Genomic DNA, 18,966 nt, shown 5'->3' on the forward strand with positions numbered 1-18,966 from the left:
TTATTACTGTCAACATCCTTAACTACAGCAATGTACCATTTTTGATCAAACACAACACATTTGAATTGACCTTCTGTTACATGAAGTTGTGATGAAACATCTTGAGCACAAGACTGTACAGATTCCACTAGAGAAAATTGAATGTCACTGCTAATCCTTTTTATGCCCAGTTTGTTTGAGGCAAGTGGCTTAAAATAATGAAATCCACGGGTTCCTTTAATTGTGGATGCGTTCTTGAATCGAGCACTGAGACCTGTTCTTAATTCATCTAAAAGATCTTCTTTGAGTAGTTGAAGAAATGAGATAGTGGGAAGTTTTACTTTGCAGCGAGTCATCATTGCAGAAACGGTTGGTATTTGATTTTCTAATGGTCGTCTAAGGCTTTCCATTGCAGTTGATCTTTTTACATTGCCACCAATTCCGTCACAAGGGGATTTTCCGTGACTAGTGGCAAAAAAAGACCAATCTGCTTATACACCAAAATCAACTTTATGTTTGGACTGTAAAAAGACTTGCAATTCTTGTGCAGCACAGTCATCAGTAAAGTATTCTACATTATGTAAATTCTGAATTTTCGTTTCCAGTATCTCAATGGTTTTCTTTTGAATCAAGTAGGCTACACCATCACAACATTATGTTGCAACTCTTCTGACAGAAAACATTTGCATTTTCTGCGAAATCCATTAGAATAATAGCTGAATTAGGGTCTGCAAGTTTTATAAGATCTTTATATGATTCTTCCATCTGTGCGCCATGCAACAAAAGCACCACATTTTGGTGTATTGTGCACACACACACACACACAGAGTGTGTTCCGGATGCGCCAGCGCTGACGCACCATTTAGGTTTAAGCGTACAAAATTTGGAAAATCCAATTTTTGTTTATTGGTTTTATTCTTTGAATGATATAAGCTCTTGTCATGTGCACAGAAGAAACCTTTTTTGTTCATATTTATTTTTTTTGATGCTAACAGTCTGTCACTCCTGGCATTATTCTAGGATTTTCATTATTTTGGTAAAAGCATTTAACCTTACCGATTATATTTTCTGGAAGTGATTTTCCCTTCCGAGGTAATGGCAAGGAACAGATCCCACTTGAAATTTCAAGCGTTCGAGCTTCTCTCTGACCATTCTTTCAGTAACAGAAAATTCATCAATAGTCTTTTCTCTTCACCAGTTGCTTGGTGCCATTGTGAGGGCTCTTTTAAAAATGGCCATTTGTCACAGTCGGACAAAAGCGAATGGCCAAAAAGCGCATTTCCATGACTTACACAACCAATAAAGCGGAACAACAAGTAATTAATATATAATTCGTTTACATTTGCTTAGGGTAACATCACAATCAACAATGTGGAGATTCCATTGATGATAGTCGGTGATGCTGCCTACCCTATGTTGCCATGGAATTTTGAAAAGAAAATTAGACGTACATCTTGATGAAATTCCATTGGTCATTGGAACATGTTGCATTCTTCACAACCTATGTGAGGAAACTCAAACACCAGTTCCACTTGACACTGAGAATGAAAATCAAGTGCGATCATCAACACTGTCTGATCCGCGTATTGACAGCCACATTCGTAATGCTATTGCAGACCATATTTTTACCACTGTGTGATTTTAATTTGTACTATTAAGCCTCTTTACATGGACAAATTAACCGAGTTAACTCGCTAAGTTAACCCGCATATTTTGACGCACGGTTTGCGTCGCTACGTGAAAAATGGAAAAATCTCAAAAAAGCATACAATAAAATCAAAGTAACTTTAAACACTTCTGGTGCTTCTAATAGAGGAACCCAGTGGGAGTTTTACACAAAAATGAACTCACTGTTTCAACACAGACCAACAGCAAAGGTTCATATTTTTTTATACATTACATTTTTGTTGCTGCAAGCTAAAGTTTAATTACATTGCAGTACCTTTACGGTACATTTTAATGTGGTGGATACTTTATTACAGTAATACTCGTGTATAGGCAGGCAAAGTCCAAATAAAAGAGGATTTTTTTAACTATTCAGGCAATGTGTAGCAGTGGGGTGGATTCACTTGCCGGACCAAGTAAAGATCCAGATGGTAAGACTTCAAGCTGATACACATTTATTGATGTATATTACCTTCTAAACATTACATGTAAATTCTACTGCATGAGTTAGGGATACTTGGTAACTCCGTTTAGTCTTATACTTTCTTAATAAATGCAGATAATACAGTAGTTGAAGAAACAGGAATCGGCACACCTGAACCTGAAGGTATTGCTTAACAGTACATCTTGATTTTCAGTTATTAAAATTTCCTATGTTTATTTTGCAGCAAGTAATGATACCCCTGCTGCAGAACCACAGACTTCACAGAGTGCAGGTAGCAGTTAAACACAAATCTTAAAACTTAACTTTTAAACTCGGTTGTTTCTACTTTTAGATCCAGAGCCAAACTCCAGAACCAAACAGCCACCACGAAAAAAACGCCGTACAAATCGTGAGTGCATTGTTATTTTTTTTTTTGCAAAACCTACACTATGTCAGTATTTGTATGTGTGTGTTCCAGAATCATCTGAAGATGCATCCTTCTCTACATTTGTGAAGGTTTACAATGACAATTGTGAAAAGGATCGCCAGTTAATGAGAGAAATAATGACCGAAATAAGAAGTGACTTCGCAAGTGGTGTGGCTGAACTTACTAAGTGTATGGTTGTTGAGGTACTCAGCGACTCAACTATAACTGAAGAATAAAATTCACAAAACAATGTATGTGTACAGCATTTTTTAACATAACAAAGCAGGTCATTTAAAGGAAGCGGCTAGATTCACGCAATGGCAAAGATTTTACAACATGTGACAGCAAAGCATTTCTACATAGTACACCATCTTGGTCTGCAGCATCACATGGACGACTAACTGGCTGCTGAGGCACAACAGTAGTGAATTGCAGTCGACCCACAGTATCAGCAATGGGCACATTTAAACCTTCACACATATTATGTAATATGCAGCAAGCCCCAATGATTTTAGGAGCAAAAGTTATATCACACTAAATTTTTCTTAAAATACGCCATCGTGCCTTTAGTTTTCCAAATGCATTTTCAACTGCTATTCGTGCACTGCTGTGATAGCAGTTGAAAGATTCCTTTTCTGCTGAAAGATTTGAACCAATAAATGGCTTAATTAACCAGGACAGCAGTGGGTATGCTGGATCACCAAGGATTAGTAATGGCACACGAAATCCCTCAATTACAATCGGGACCTTTGAACAAAAAAACAACATTTAAAACTCACTTTATCACTAAAACACCATGTGTATCAAATACCAACCTGTGGAAGCATATTGGAATTTTTAAATAATCCAGAGTTCTTGAAGACTGTAGCATCGTGGCAACTTCCTGGCATTTTTACAGAAATGTTTCTGAAACTGAAAAAAAATCGAGTGACCTCATGTATACAAATAAAACATAACTTTGCTTACCGGTACATGTCATCCACAACACCCTGCAGAACCAAAGAATCCCAACCTTTTCTGTTAGTGTAATCCTTTTTTCCTTTAACTGGAGCAGTTACTGCTATGTGGCTACCATCAATACAGCCCATTACCTAGGAACAAAGAGCAATTATATACACCTTGCAAATTTAAAACATATTTTCTCATACCTGAGGAAAGTGTGACTTTTCCTCGAATCTTCTGGCTATTTCTTGGGCCTCTTCATTGCCAGGCATAAATATGTGATTTGTTATCTGTTTTACGAGGGCATTACACAACCTGATACAAAAGCAAGTTTTTAGTTGTTTTAGACAAGAATATAATTCTCAAAACTTACCGCAATAGACAGTTATGTACAGAAGCTTCACTAACTCCAAACAGTTCACCTATGGTTCTGTACTCAGCAGAGGATGCAAGCTTGTATAAACCAATGGCAACACGTTTTTTTGTATCAATTGGTTGTCTAACAGCAAATTCGTCTGAAAAATACAAAAGTACTGAAAAAAAAACAAAAAAAAAAGAATTGTCAACTAACCAGGTTTCATTTCATTCCAGACCAACCCAACTAATCGTTCAAAGTCAGCTTTGCGCATTCTAAAATGTTTTATCCACTGGGAATCATCAAAATTCCTGACAATTTTTTCCCAAAAATCTTGTGATCTGAAGCAATACAAAAATTTTAAACCTGAAACTTAAGATAAGTCGGCAGTGAAATGCATAGTACCTTGGTAACATCCAAATTCTTTTTAACTTTTTCTCTGTCTGATTAGATTTTGTTTTTGATAAAACTGCAAACAATACCCTTCTTGACCTTTGACGTTTTTGAAAATAAGAAAAAACTGAGTATACTTGCAGCAAGTATTTGCAACACAAGAGGTAAAATTGAGCCTTGTTTGTGTCCATTTCTTATCAATTGAAAACTCTAAATTCCTTTACCTTAATATCACAATACATCAAAACAATGCTTTGTAACAACCAAGTTTTAAAAATGTTTGTAAGATACAAATAAAAAATCACACGAAGCCTGCACCAAACAAGCGGGTTACGAAAACGCGCCATGTAAATTGAGGTGCTTAGCGGGGTAGAACGGGGAACACCCGCGATAGATTTCTATGCGGGCTAACGCGCATCGCTAACCCGATCATGTAAATAGGCTTATTGTTGTGTAATTATGCTATTTTGTGATGTGAATATATGTACCTATATTGTTTTGTACCTATGCCACTCTGTGATGTCAATATTTTTACAGATTTTGTTTTGTGCCTATGTCCACCCTTATATAAAACAATTGTTACATTTCCACGTTCAGTTATGCATGATTAACTTGGCCCGCTATGACGTTACAAATAGCCATGTGCGTAACAGTAAAATTGGAAGGCCTTTGTCTGAATGTTGCAATGATTGGTTCATTTTACTGTACAACGTGGTCGAGTGAGTTGACTTTATTACTGCATTAGGTAAATTCGTTTGTGTTGCGTTTTTAGAGACGAATAAGGCTAAATTAAATATTGTGACGACTGACTAATTAAACTTCAAGTGAAGGCTGTTTCCCGTGATTGTCGGTGAGTGTTTTATTTGACTTGTGAACTAAATTAATTTATGGCTTTTATGTGTGACTTATGGCATGCTGAATTTTCTATAGTGCTTGCAGCGATTGTTTCATCGTCTTGCAACTGTTGATACGTGTACTGTACCTGTTGACCTGTGTCGCAAAATAGTTGGTAAGTTAGACATTGGCATTTTTGCGCGTTGACATATGTCAATGTGTTTCGTTTTCTTGTTTAGAAAACCGTTCCCGTCTTCGTTCCCGTTTTCGTTCTCAACCCTGTTTCTGTCCGTTCCTGATTGTGTACGACGTTGTGGTTGTTGCCGCTGTTGTCGCTGTGGATTATTACACGTGATTCGGGAAGTGTGATTTGTGTGGGAAAGGGCGGGGCGTGTTTCAACGTGACAAACCCCTTTGTGAGGCTCAGCCTTGCAGGTCGGCCGTTCAGAGTCTACAACAATTGTTGTCTTCTTTGAGCTGAATTTCTTCTAATTGTTCTTCTAGATCTCCCTGGTAAATAAAAAAAAAGGGTTAATACAAAAAACTGTAATCTTTTACGTTTCTGGCATGTAAAAGTTTCATAATAACCTGTTATATTGAAGAAGCAAAGATTGTCGGTCCAGTAGAGGGTGAGGGCAGTTCTTCGGCCTGGCCAGTGGTTTGAGATGTTGATGGTTGTGTAGGGTCATGAAAGACTTGGCTGGTTTGGGGCTGTTGTTGGGAGCGGCCAGTGGTTTATGATGTTGATGGTTGTGTATGATTATGAAAGACTTGGCTGGTTTGGGGCTGTTGTTGGGAGGGGCCAGGGGTTTGGGATGTTGATGGTTGTGTAGGGTCATGAAAGACTTGGCTGGTTTGGGGCTGTTGTTGGGAGCGGCCAGTGGTTTATGATGTTGATGGTTGTGTATGGTCATGAAAGACTTGGCTGGTTTAGGGCTATTGTTGGGAGGGGCCAGGGGTTTGGGATGTTGATGGTTGTGTAGGGTCATGAAAGACTTGGCTGGTTTGGGGCTGTTGTTGGGAGGGATCAGGGGTTTGGGATGTTGATGGTTGTGTAGGGTCATGAAAGACTTGGCTGGTTAGGGGCTGTTGTTGGGATGTTGATGGTTGTGTAGGGTCATGAAAGACTTGGCTGGTTAGGGGCTGTTGTTGGGAGGGGCCAGGGGTTTGGGATGTCGATGGTTGTGTGGCGTCGTGAAAGACTTGGCTGGTTTAGGGCTGTTGTTGGGAGGGGCCAGGGGTTTGGGATGTTGATGGTTGTGTAGGGTCATGAAAGACTTGGCTGGTTTGGGGCTGTTGTTGGGAGGGATCAGGGGTTTGGGATGTTGATGGTTGTGTAGGGTCATGAAAGACTTGGCTGGTTTGGGGCTGTTGTTGGGATGTTGATGGTTGTGTAGGGTCATGAAAGACTTGGCTGGTTTGGGGCTGTTGTTGAGAGGGGCCAGGGGTTTGGGATGTTGATGGTTGTGTGGCGTCATGAAAAGGCTGGTTTGGGGCTATATAAAACATACACCTATAAAACTTACTTTGAAAAAAAAATTCACTCACCTTTGCAGCTGACAAAACCGCTGGTACGGTATAAATCTAAAAAATAATTGATGTATATTGAACCCTTAGGACTATGCAATACATAAAAACAATTTTACTTCACAATAAAACCCTAATCTTACCTCTTTTCTCTTGGTTTTAAGTTCCGTTTTCTCTGCAACAAACACAATATTTTGAATTATTTATATTGAACTTTTACATTAGCTATTTTACATTTACCTTTTCCCCACCATTTCGCATACTTGTTATGTCATTTATTTTACAGTTGTTAAATGTAAATTTATCCATTTTCTGCTGAAATTACCAACGTAATGTAACATATTTTTCACACAAAAGTAAAAAGCCACACTTAAACGGGTAAGCTTGGTATTTTTTTCCTTTTAAGACGCTATTTTATGTTAGATATTTTTGTCACACGATTCAAAAAGTAAAAAACACACCGGTAAACTTTTCTAATATAATACGCCATTTGGGCGCAAGTGTTCTTTGCGCCACCTATCGGAAATTAGACAGTTGTGTTGCGACGTCACGTGTTTTACGGTGTCAGTTTTCCATGGAAATGCAAATACACAGACTCGGAGCAGCACCCCCAGAAATTTTAGGCACGAGCCGCCACTGTTCGAAACTTTGGAGCTTGACCAAACTGTTTTGAGCCTTCTGAAGGCAGAAGCAGCTTTTCCGATGCGGGCATTTATGTCCGCCTCCACATCAGCATCTGTTGTAAACACACTGCCAAGATAGGTAAACCTTGTGATGTTGTTAATAGGCTCAATTCCATTGATAGTTAAATGTACGTTAGACTGAGTTTCCCCTCCAACTCGAAGTAATTTAGTCTTGTCGCTGTTAATCGTCAGACCGGCTGTTGCTGCATTTTTGGCCAATGAGTTGGTCATTTCTTGAAGATCTGTCATCGACTGCGAGCAAGGCAATATCATCTGCAAAGTCGAGATCCGTAAGGCGCTTGTGGTTTGTCCATGAGATGCCGAACTGTGGATAGTTCATTGCCTTTCTCATCACATAGTCGACAGTGGTAATGAACAGTAGGGGTGATAAGACACAGCCTTGGCGAACACCTGTGTTGATTCTAAAGAACTCGGTGTTTCCTGACTGAACTTTTACGCAGCAGCTTGATCCTTCGTAGATGTCTTTAAAGGTATCTATAAACCTGAGTGGAACACCATATTTTTGTAGCACCTGCCATACAGTGTTGCGGTGCACACTATCAAATGCCTTCCTGAAGTCAATGAAGTTGACAAACAGGGGTTTCTGAAATGCAAGGCACTGCTCCACAATGTTCCGAAGCACAAAGATCTGGTCACAACACGACCTGTTGTAACGAAAGCCTGTCTGTTCTTCTCTCAACTTCTCATCTAAGGATGTCTTTAATCTGTGCAGAAGCATTAGGGGGTTGCTTTCGGTAAAAGCTCATTTTTGCCTTTGTTTATTGTTGAACGAACTTACTTAAATTGTGTTTGTGTGCTACGAGTTTAGCATGATGTGTACATACGGAAATTATTTATTGATATAACCGCACTGACCCACAAACAAAAAGTTTGGGGCCAAAACCGAAACATTAATTAAGACTTCACACCTAAAACCTTACAATTGACTTGCTGAATGTCAAAAGAGGTTAAATAATTTATTTTTCTTGTTTTACTTTCATTATGTCAAGCACTGTAAAGTTAACAGACTCGGGAGATCTACTTAAGGGTAAATACACGAATGTTTTAACAAATGCCAACCAAATGCTTTTGTGGACCACACTGTGTTTATTGTCTAGTAATCTAGTTACACACGAAACTGATTAGTTTAATTAATACGTTGCTGTTTGTTTGTTTATGACGTTTTGGTCTTCGGTAGCCGAAGCGACCAAATCACTAGCGCACAAGTACGTTTATTAACTCATACAGTTGAGCAGGTATGCTTACTACGCGTTTAATGTACATTTTTAATACAGTGACACGGTATTGTTATATGCGTTAAAGCGGCATATTTTTACTTTGAATCAGATCAAGTCAAGTCCAGTCAAAATTTTATTTGCATTGTCACTAAATCATCACAGATCCATTGTTGGGCAGTTGAGTAAACAGCAAGGACACCGAAAAAAAACGTGGGTTATCGAGTCAAGTGTCCTGTTATTTGAATGTTGGTTGAAATCCGTTTTCTGGGTGTGTTCTGCCGTAGGATCGCAACCGACCGCACGAACCTGGCGGGGTACGTCCGGTTGCATAAGACGGTGGTTGAACCCGCAGGTTCTGCTGGCCAAATGAAACCCGCCTAAACGGAAACACCAGCTCGGTTCCTGGGAACGTTTCCTGTGATCCCGGCAGACCCGGGTGTCCCGAGGACAGGTCGTTGCAACGATGAGAATGTTGCCGTCGAGCATCTCCTCCTCTGCGCTTGTAGGATCGATGGCGAGATCCCAGATGTTGTTCGCTGTGGAAGGTGCTGCACCGTCTTCGACCCGAATGGCTGATCTAAAAATACCGAATCCTACGGCAGTTTTTTGTTCTTTTGTGTGTGACTAAGTTATCTAGTTAATTGGTATGATATAACAAATAAAAGAACACACTAAAAGCAAAAAAAAGTGTAATTTGGTATGAGGGAACAAGCTGTGTTTTATGTAACCTTGAATGAGCGAGAAGTACTTATTGAGGGGTCGTATTGCTTCAATAGGTACGAGCGAAACCTTTTTTTGAAAGAGGACGAGCGTTGCAGAGACTTAATGTCGTGTGGTATTTCTTCCCATACTTTTGGACCTCAATGGCAAATTGATCTTGCGCCGATCGCGGTGTTTACCCGGGGATGAAAGTAATTCTCACTGTCAGCCCTTCTGGTGTTGTGGCTATGTACTGACGTAGTAGGTGTAAACAGGGAGTTGTATGTGGAAGGTAGTGCACCAGAATGAAACGCATGCAACAATTTAGCTACTTTGAGGTGGTAAAAGTCATGGTATAGTGGGGTGGCGCGACATCGGTAAGTGCTGCGGGTGATGGCTCGCAAAATTTTGTTGTGTTTGATGTTGAGGGTTTTAACTGCTGCAGCGTATCCGCTACCCCAAGCGGCGACGGCGTATTGCAGATAGGGGTACGCAAAGGAGTAGTAAATCATGCGGAGAAACTGTTGTCCAAAGTAGTCACGCAGCTTGTACATGATATCGCAGGCTTGTGCTAGTTTTCGTTCCACATGAGCTATGTGTTTTTCCCACTTTAGCTGATCGTCGATGTAAACCCCGAGGTATTTGTTTGCGTCGAACGCTGTATTTGCTGCGATCCTATGGAAATGGAAAACTTTTGCGTGTTTGCGCGCTTGGAAGGACAAAACAGTAAATACGTTGTTTTACTCGTATTAAGCGATAATTTGTTGTGTCGCATCCAGTTATCAACGTAAATGAGTTCCTTGTTTACTTTCACCTGCAGGTCGTCTAGAGACCCTGATGACTTAAACACGTATCATCCGCGAAGAGTTTCGTTGTGAACTTGGATGCCGTTGGTAAATCGTTTATATAAAGCGAAAAGAGTAAAGGAGCCAGTGACGAACCTTGAGGGCAGCCACACGTAACGTTTAGCAGTTGTGATGTTACGTTTGCTATACGTGTGCATTGTTTGCGGTGACTTAAGTAACTACGGAACAGTTCTAAGGGGCTTCCCCGTATTACATACTGATGCTCCAACTTCCACAACAAAACCCTGTGATCGACTGTGTCAAACGCTTTTGACAGGTCCAAGAAAATCGCACATGCGTATTGTTTTTGATCGAGAACAGCTAACACTTTTTCATGGATGTCGTAAATTGCCAGGGAGGTGGACCGGTTGCACCGAAAGCCGTATTGGTGAGTTGTTAACATTCCCTTTTTTTCAACGTAGTCATACAAACGTTGATACATATTTTTTCAAAAGGGGATAGCAGTGAAATTGGTCTGTAGTTAGTGCATTCAACTTGTGAGCCTGATTTATAAATGGGTATCACTTCTGCTATTTTAAGTTTAGTGGGGTATTCCCCATGTTGTATACACCAGTTAAAAGTCTCTGAGAGCAGAGGTGAAATGATGCTTTTAACCATTTTGATGTATTTAATAGGAATTTCGTTACTGGGCACAGATTTACGACTGTCAAGAGTGGATATATACATTTCCACCTCATCTGGGATAGTGTCATAGAAGAAGAAGGATGATGGCTTTGTGATGGAGGAACAACTGGTTGTGGAATAGCTGATGCCATATTTGGTCCGATGTTGGCAAAGAACTGATTAAAGTTGCTGGCAATTGTGACTGGGTCTGTGGTGCAATGTTCTATACCATCTAGCTTTAGTTCTGCAGGAGCTTTGGGAGAAGTTTGGTTTCGTGACAACAAACCATTATAATTTTCCACATTCCACCAATATCATTTCTATGGTCTGTTAGTTCTTTTTCAATGTACCTATGTTTAGCTTCTCTCAGAATGTGGTTCAGCTTGTTGCGATATTGTTTATATTGGTTATGTTTACTTGTACTTGAAAACCCTGACCTACATAATGCATGATACATTTTATTTTTAACTTTGATTGATTTATAAATACCCTTGCTTATCCAAGGTTTTTTGGCCAATTTTCTTCTTCTTCTAGTCATTGTGATAAGTGGTGCATGGTCTTGCAGTGTTTTGTTAAATATGTGGTTAAATAAAGTAAATCGGTGTAATATGGTTTCAGTTGACAGTGGTATGTTCATGACAGCATCTTTTATGTCCGAGATAAAATCTTCATTGTGAAATAGGGTCTCATTCCTACATAGGAATTTTTCTGTTTCTATTTGAATAAGGTGTTTATAGAAGTACATGAATACAATAATTGTAAAGTAAATAAGATTTGTGAATCTGTAAAATGTCTCCAACTACACCGAAGAAAAATGCCAGCACTTGCAATGTTTCAGCCAAAATGGATATACTTATTTCCCAAATCAATCACAATAAAGATGAAATGGCTGCCAAACTAAATTCTGTCTTAGCTGAGCTGCAGACCATAAAAAAAGCCAAACATTTTTGTCAAATAAATATAATTTCATTGAAAAAAAACTACACGGCACAGAACAAGAATTAAAAACCATTAAAAAGGAAAATGTACAACTGAAAGAGGAAATGAAACAACTGAAAGAAGATGTGGAGGCATGCAAAAATGAAGTAAATACACTGGAGCAATATAGCAGACGCGAATGTTTGGAGATAAAAGGTATCCCTCAAACCAGCAATGAAAGCACTGATGAAATTGTTGTAGCAGTTGCTAAACGTCTTGGTGTCACAGTTAAAAAAGAAAACATAAGACTTGGTTCATTGCAAAATCAACAGCGCAACAAACACTCCACACCAATAATCGTGAAGTTTACAAGCAGAAAAATTAGAGATGAAGTCTTCAATAATCGGTTTAAATTGTTCAAAACAAGTGTTTCTGAGGAAAATTCACACCAGTCACCAATATATATCAATGAAAGTCTTACAAAAGCAAACAAAAAAATGTTTTACCAATGTCTCCAATTCAAACGACAGAATAACTATAAGTTCATTTGGACAAGAAACGGCACCATTCTGTTAAAGAAGGATGAAACATCTTCCACAATTGCTATCCATAATCAAGAAGATATTAAGAAAAACAGCATTCAAGAATCATCATAATTGTTGAAGCAATCCAATTAACTGGCAATCCAATATGTATGTATTCTTTTTTGTTTTTCGAACTTCCCATTGTTTTGATTTGTATGCACCTGGTAAAATACCCCTTATTGTCATTTCATCATTTGCATAAAGCATCACGCATCAATTTCGAACAAGATACCCCAATACATTCATGACCAATATCAAAGAATCAAATTATTTGGATATAGAAGAGTTTAAAACACTAATACAAACCACTACTTCTAATGATTTAATATTACTTCAATTCAATGTCAGAAGTCTTACATGCAACTTACACATTATGGAAGAATTTCTGCATACAATTAATTTTGAGCCTCATATCATTGCAATCACAGAAACTAAGTTACATGCAAACACAACAAGCAACATTTCACTTAGTGGTTATACCTTTTTGCATGCTGATTCACCAACAAATGCAGGGGGTGTTGGAATATACATCAAAACATCTTTGCAGTACCAGGTCACAACTCAATACCAATTTTACATGACAAAATGTGAAATCCTTTGGATTGAATTGGAGCTACACCACAAAAAAACTGTGGTTGTTGGGGTCATCTACAGACACCCTGGTCCTGGCATCACATTCTTTTCAACACACTTTGAAAAGTGCTTGTTTGACCTGAATAAAAGAAATGTTACATATTACATTCTTGGAGATTTTAACATCAACAGTCTGGCTTCAACATCCACAATAACACAGTACAAGTTAATGACAACAAGTTTAAATGCACACATGCTAATTACAATTCCATCACACACTGCCCCATCAAATGCAATGTCAGCTATCGATCACATATACACAAATAATATAAATGATACAATTATACCAGGTCTCGTAACTTTTTGACATTTCTGATCATCTGCCATCATTTGCCATTGTAAAAAAGACTAGTCCAATGCAATTGCAGCAGCTAAAACCGAGGAGGGACTACAGGCATCTTAATGTTGACAACTACTTGTATGATGTGTATAGTATTGCAGAGACTATTCAAACAAATCAATCCATACACACAAAATTTGAAAATTTGATAACTGCATTCCAGCATGTAATTAACCAGCATGTACCCATTACTAGTTCTTTTGGAAGATCTAAAAAACAAAGAAAACCATGGTTTACTAAAGGAATCCTTATATCAATTAGAAAGAAAAACAAACTGTACAAACAATGTGTTACTATTGGTAAAACAAGTGACAAATACAAACAGTATGCAAAAAGGTTAAAAAATGCTATCAGAGCCGCCAAGCAAAATTATTACAAAAACTTATTTCATACAAACTCAAATAATTCGAAAAAGACTTGGCAACTCATAAACAAAATTATTTCGGACAGACACTCCAGCACACCCCCAAACATCTCAAATAATCCATCTAAGTAGAACACTCACCAACCCAAAGCAAATAGCTAACACTTTTAAGTTACATTTTTCCAGTATAGGTAAAAACATGGCTTCAAAAATTGCACCAACAACAGTTCTACCCAAATCTTATCTTCACAATCCCATTTCAAACTCATTTCAGTTTCATGAAATATACACAACAGAAGTGTACAATATCATCCTTAATCTCAACGAAAATAAATCGACAGGGCCATATGATATTCCAATCCGTCTAATTAAGCTTGCAGCCCCTGCTCTTTCACCAATTCTTTGCACACTATTTAATGAAGCCGTTCAGATTGGTTCATTTCCAAATTCTTTAAAAATTGCCAAAGTTATTCCACTTTTCAAAGCAGGTTGTGCCAAACAATTGGGAAATTATCGCCCAATCTCCTTACTTCCGATCTTTTCTAAAATATTTGAGAAACTTATTTACAAGCGAATGGCAAGCTTTTTGGAAAAATATCATATATTAACAAAACATCAAAATGGATTTAGACCTTTACATTCCACAAACTTAACAATTGCTGAAATTCACGACAACTTAGTTGCTGCGAAGGATAAAAAACTTCACACTTGTGCTATATTTCTAGACTTAGCTAAAGCGTTTGACACAGTTAATCATGACATACTCCTCCAGAAGCTTGAACATTATGGGTTTTGGGGACACATAAACAACTTTTTCAGAAGTTATTTACATCAAAGACAACAAAGCACTTTTTTCTCAGGAAACCAGTCAACATTTTGCTACATGACATGTGGCGTACCGCAAGGTTCAGTGCTCGGCCCACTTCTTTTCCTAATTTACATGAATGATCTTCCATCTGCATCCGAATTTGAAACGCGCTTGTTTGCCGATGACACCTGCCTCTGGATATCCACTTACAAAAGTTCAACACTTCAAATGTCCGTCAATACAGAGCTGACAAAGGTTGACAAATGGATGAGAGCAAATCAATTGTCCCTTAATTACACCAAAACCAAATATATGTTGTTTTCTCCACACTCTGCTTCCTTAGATCTGCAAATCACTGTCAATGGTAGCGAATTGCAAAAAGCAAAGTCACTGAATTATCTGGGTGTGATTTTTGATGAAAGAATGTCTTGGGCTGATCATGTCCACTTCGTCAGAAATAAAATTGCTTCAGCTGCAGGGGTTCTCTCTAAATTAAGACATTATGTACGATCATCAACGCTCCGTTGTGTTTATTTCTCCTTGGTGCATCCACACCTTTTATATGGGTTGCTTTCCTGGGGATTTGCAAATAAAACAACCATGCATCAGCTGTCAGTGATGCAAAATAGAATTTTAAAAATAATAACCAATAGCCCTCTTCGGACCTCAACCAATAAGCTGCACACAAAAACAAATATTTTAAAATTATATGACATGCACAACATTGAATTGGCCAAATTTGCATTTCAGTTTATACACAAAAGATTACCTTCAGCTTTTGACAATTTCTTCACTTTTACATCATCAGTACAAAATTTTTTGTTCCGCGAATTCTTTCCAGTCGAGCCCAAAATACACTTCGCTACAAGTGCACAACAGTATGGAATAAACTCCCAAGTAAAATAACCAGCAAAAAAACTGGTTTAAAAGGTTTCATGAATAACAGCAAATCCTTCATTCTGGCCAGCTACACATGAACATTACAGTACCATGAATTTCCATGATTTGCTGTGCAATTGGCATGCACCACACCACGTGGTGGACTATTTACATTCCACGGGGTGTTTTGGTCTAGATTGATCACCGAAAATACAGTTAACTAATTATGCCGCCAGACAGGCATGCAATTACTGCCCACAGAAAAGCAAACATCGTTGTTATTATTGCCCCACGCCTGTTTGTTTTCCACGTTGACTTATTTTCACAAAGTTTCATGTCAATATTTTATTTATTTAATGGGAAAAAATTGATGTCGTTTAACGCAGTGCTCATTATTTTTCTTCTACTTATCGCAATGTGTACATAAATTCGCCAAACACAAATAGATAGGGTCAGCTTGCAAAAATAGCCAATTGTGGTTCCAGCTGCACCCTTTTCGTCTCAACGCTTGTTTTATATGTTTAACCGTATGTTATTCGTCTTTATTATTGTACGTAGGCGCTGAAACAAATAAACTAAATTGATTGATTGATTGTTTTATCACAACAAGTTGAATGCAGTAACACAAAAGTTGGCAAGTGGTCAGAAATGTCTGCAGTCAGTATTCCTGATTTGCAGGTAATATTTACATTGTTGGTGTAAAAGTGATCAAGAGTTTGGCTGTGGTTCGTTAAACGTGTTGGCTGACAAATTAATGGTGAAATGTCATAAATTTGCAAAGAATCTAAAAAGTTTTGAATGCTTTTTACTTTCTTGTATTGCATGAGATCTATGTTAAAGTCACCACAAATATATACAGGATGGTTGGTATCACTGAGCTTATGCAAAATTAATGATAGTCCATCCTGGAACCCTTCAAATGAATGTTTTGGGTGTCTGTATATTATTCCCAATATAACATTTTTTTGTTTCAATTTGAGTTGCAACCAAAGACTTTCCGAATCAGGGGAATTAAGTTCAATATCTGATCTTATACTATATGAAATGTGTGATTTTATATAGACTCCTACTCCTGCACTATGTGAAGTATCAGTATGATGGAAATTATATCCCATTATATCAGTAGCAGTGGTTATGCCATTCAGGGTTATTCTAGTCTCAGATATCATGACAATGTCAGGGGATCTGACCATATCAGACAGGAATTGTTCTAAGGCAGGTTTGTTTTTTTCTCAGACTTCGAATGTTGGTATGCATTATAAACATCTCTTTGTTGCTAAGTTTTTTCAGGGCATAGTTCAAGGATGCACAATCATAGTAATCTGAATGGGTGTGATCACTGTTTGCTAGTAAACAGGGTGTATATGGTGTTTTTACCAGTGAAATGGAATTTACTAGCTCTGTGTTACTGACATTGCTAAATGGTAAATAAGACAAAAGGCATCGGGTACAAAAGTATGGGGTGTTATTGTGGAGATTATTTGTACATTTGTTGCATTTCATGTGGAAGAAAATTGGTAAAAGTTTTGGGGTTGACATAAAACAAGTGTTAACAAATCTTATGCCTTACCAAGTCTTTGTCGCTGTGGATGGCAGTGATGTTGCTGTTGTCATCCTTCTTCAGAAATGTCGCTCCACTCCTAGTCCAGATGTGATGGAATTGGTGCTCCCTCTGATACCGGAGACAGTTGTTAAATCTCTCACGGTTCTTCTTTGTCAAGCTCTCATTAATGAATATTTGGTTCACAGGGGCTACACCTTTGTTGGATTGTTTCAGTTTTTACCGGTTGGAATATATGGCATCTCTTACTTTCCGGCTCATAAATTTGGCAATGATTGCCGGCCGGGGATGATCTTTAAAAGCTCTCCTAAGTCGGTGAGAGATGCTAATGTCAGGTTTGGTGATAGTAATCCCTAACCTCTTCACAGCAGAGATGACTAAATCATCTGTGCACTCAGTTTCCCCAAAGGGTAGTCCTTTAAATTCCAAGCACGGTCTCCGTCCATATTGCTCGAGATCGTTCAAGTTCTCGGCATTGGAGATGGTTTGTGCTTGGAGGTCTTTAACAGCCTTTTTGAGTTCCCTATTTTCAGTTTTTAAGATTTTCATTTCAGCTTCGTTGTTTACCAGCTGAGTTTTAATATTTTCATATTGTTCTTGCAAGAATGTTTGGCTCTTGCGGATCTCCCTGAGCTCGTTGATCAGTTCTTTTAGGGTTGAGTCAGTGGAGATTTTACTCTCCCGAACCTCATCCCTCAGGGATTCTATCCTATCAAGAACCACAGATTGTTCGTCCTTCTTTTTCCTTAATTGAGACATCTTGAAAAATATTCCTCGAGTTTTCTCACAAATTTTCAACAGATCAGATTTTTTATTTAAATAGAGTTACCTAAGCAACCTTTTTCAAATAGAATCTTCAGCTTAACAATGCAAATAGTCACGTGACATGCCCGAGTTTCATCTCATGTTTTATAATCTCTTTGGTATGCTGCAGTAAAGCTTTAGTGTTTGTCTAATACATAACTCAAATGCCTAATGGTATTTTACTTATTTACTTGGTTTGACACAGGTATGGTTCCAGTTTCCATCCCCGACCACAATTTTGGGATCGACTCCACATCGATTGCAAATGAATGAGTAGCTCAAATTTTGCAAAACTGCAAAATGATAAACAGTATTTCGAATTTCCTGTAGTGGAACAGTTTGTTTGTTTTTATTCGAAGAACATTGACATGACCATTCCCCTGTCTCTGAGTCAAACGTTACTCTTACTCTTTGCAATTTGCTGTAATATTCAATTTTGTGTGCATAAACTGACTAATATAATGTTCTTCCAGAAAAACCCATCATCCACACTTTTTGCTTGTGAAGGCCTGACAGCCTCAAGATGCTCACATTCTAACGACGGGTTGACTGTCCCTGCTGACTTCAATGCAGGTTGGATTGCTGCACAGGATTAAACTTTTTTCTATGCTGTTTTGGACATTAATAGGAGCTATCAGTCCACTTCTTGCTTTAGCAACTGCAAAAAATCCATGTTCTTTGTCCACACAAATACTTGGATGTTGTATTTGCGTGACATCATGATGAATTCTGGCATGTTTTCGCAATGATTGAGACCACCTTTTTTTGCTATCTTGGCAGGTAAAATTTCCCTTTTCTTCCAATGACTTTGTTTTTTTCTAACAATTTACACATTAAAAAATGTACATTTACATACACTCCGACACATTTTAAAGTTTTATTGTATTTAAGTAAGTATTTTGTTTTTGTGGTTAGTTGCTAGTACAATATTTTGTATTGGTAGTGTGCTGTGAAGTAATTGATGCCTATTTTTGTTTTCACAATTATTTCTTTAACGAAGCAGATGTCCAGTGTTTAGCTGCTGAGATATTATTGTGAGTATATTAAATCAAGTCAAAACTAGGAAGGGAGGCTTAGCACATATTGCCCTTGCATATACACTATAACACATATTTTCTACACTTCTTTTATATTGGGTCCCATATCATCCATTGTCTTTTCTAACCTTGGTTGTTTCTGCAAGCAAAAACTCATGGGTCCCGTAAGCTTCTGGTTTCTATAGCTATTTTGGTTTGCTTAGCTTGTTCAATCACAGAACATACTCAAACTATAAAAAATGCTTGATTTCACTTTGAAAAATATGGAAGATGAGGAAATTCCAACATGTTTGGACGACTGTATACTGGGTATGCTTTTATATTATAATTATTTTGTTGAACAGTGTGGTGAAGTATTCTTTTTGTTAAAATATTGTTTTTTGTACCCCGTGAAATTAAAATA

At 38.0% G+C, this 18,966-nt stretch overlaps 1 protein-coding gene and 2 long non-coding RNA genes across 4 annotated transcripts; 2 read left to right on the forward strand and 1 right to left on the reverse strand.

The window, feature by feature from the left end:
- Nucleotides 1-1,721: 1,721 nt before the first annotated feature.
- Nucleotides 1,722-2,873, forward strand: LOC145217788 (uncharacterized). 2 transcript variants are annotated; one of them, XM_080085132.1, is made up of 6 exons: nt 1,722-1,856; nt 2,021-2,075; nt 2,204-2,251; nt 2,313-2,363; nt 2,421-2,477; nt 2,547-2,873. In XM_080085132.1, the coding sequence occupies exons 1-6, from the start codon at nt 1,821-1,823 to the stop codon at nt 2,729-2,731; spliced, it is 432 nt and encodes a 143-aa protein (XP_079941258.1). In that variant the 5' UTR covers nt 1,722-1,820; the 3' UTR covers nt 2,732-2,873. The 2 variants fall into 2 exon arrangements, with proteins under 2 accessions (XP_079941258.1, XP_079941259.1); XM_080085133.1 differs by having other exon boundaries at nt 2,313-2,360.
- A 1,943-nt stretch (nt 2,874-4,816) lies between these two features.
- LOC145217797 (uncharacterized) lies at nt 4,817-5,388 on the forward strand. Its single transcript, XR_013857496.1, has 3 exons — nt 4,817-5,035; nt 5,116-5,194; nt 5,259-5,388. It is a non-coding gene; the product is annotated as an uncharacterized LOC145217797 (long non-coding RNA).
- A 7,362-nt stretch (nt 5,389-12,750) lies between these two features.
- Nucleotides 12,751-13,272, reverse strand: LOC145217800 (uncharacterized). The gene is made up of 2 exons (XR_013857499.1): nt 13,071-13,272; nt 12,751-12,849 (listed from the first exon to the last, which is right to left on the reverse strand). It is a non-coding gene; the product is annotated as an uncharacterized LOC145217800 (long non-coding RNA).
- Nucleotides 13,273-18,966: the final 5,694 nt, after the last annotated feature.

This window comes from Phallusia mammillata, chromosome 3, assembly GCF_965637545.1.
Source record: "Phallusia mammillata chromosome 3, kaPhaMamm4.hap1.1, whole genome shotgun sequence".
Taxonomy (NCBI): domain Eukaryota; kingdom Metazoa; phylum Chordata; class Ascidiacea; order Phlebobranchia; family Ascidiidae; genus Phallusia; species Phallusia mammillata.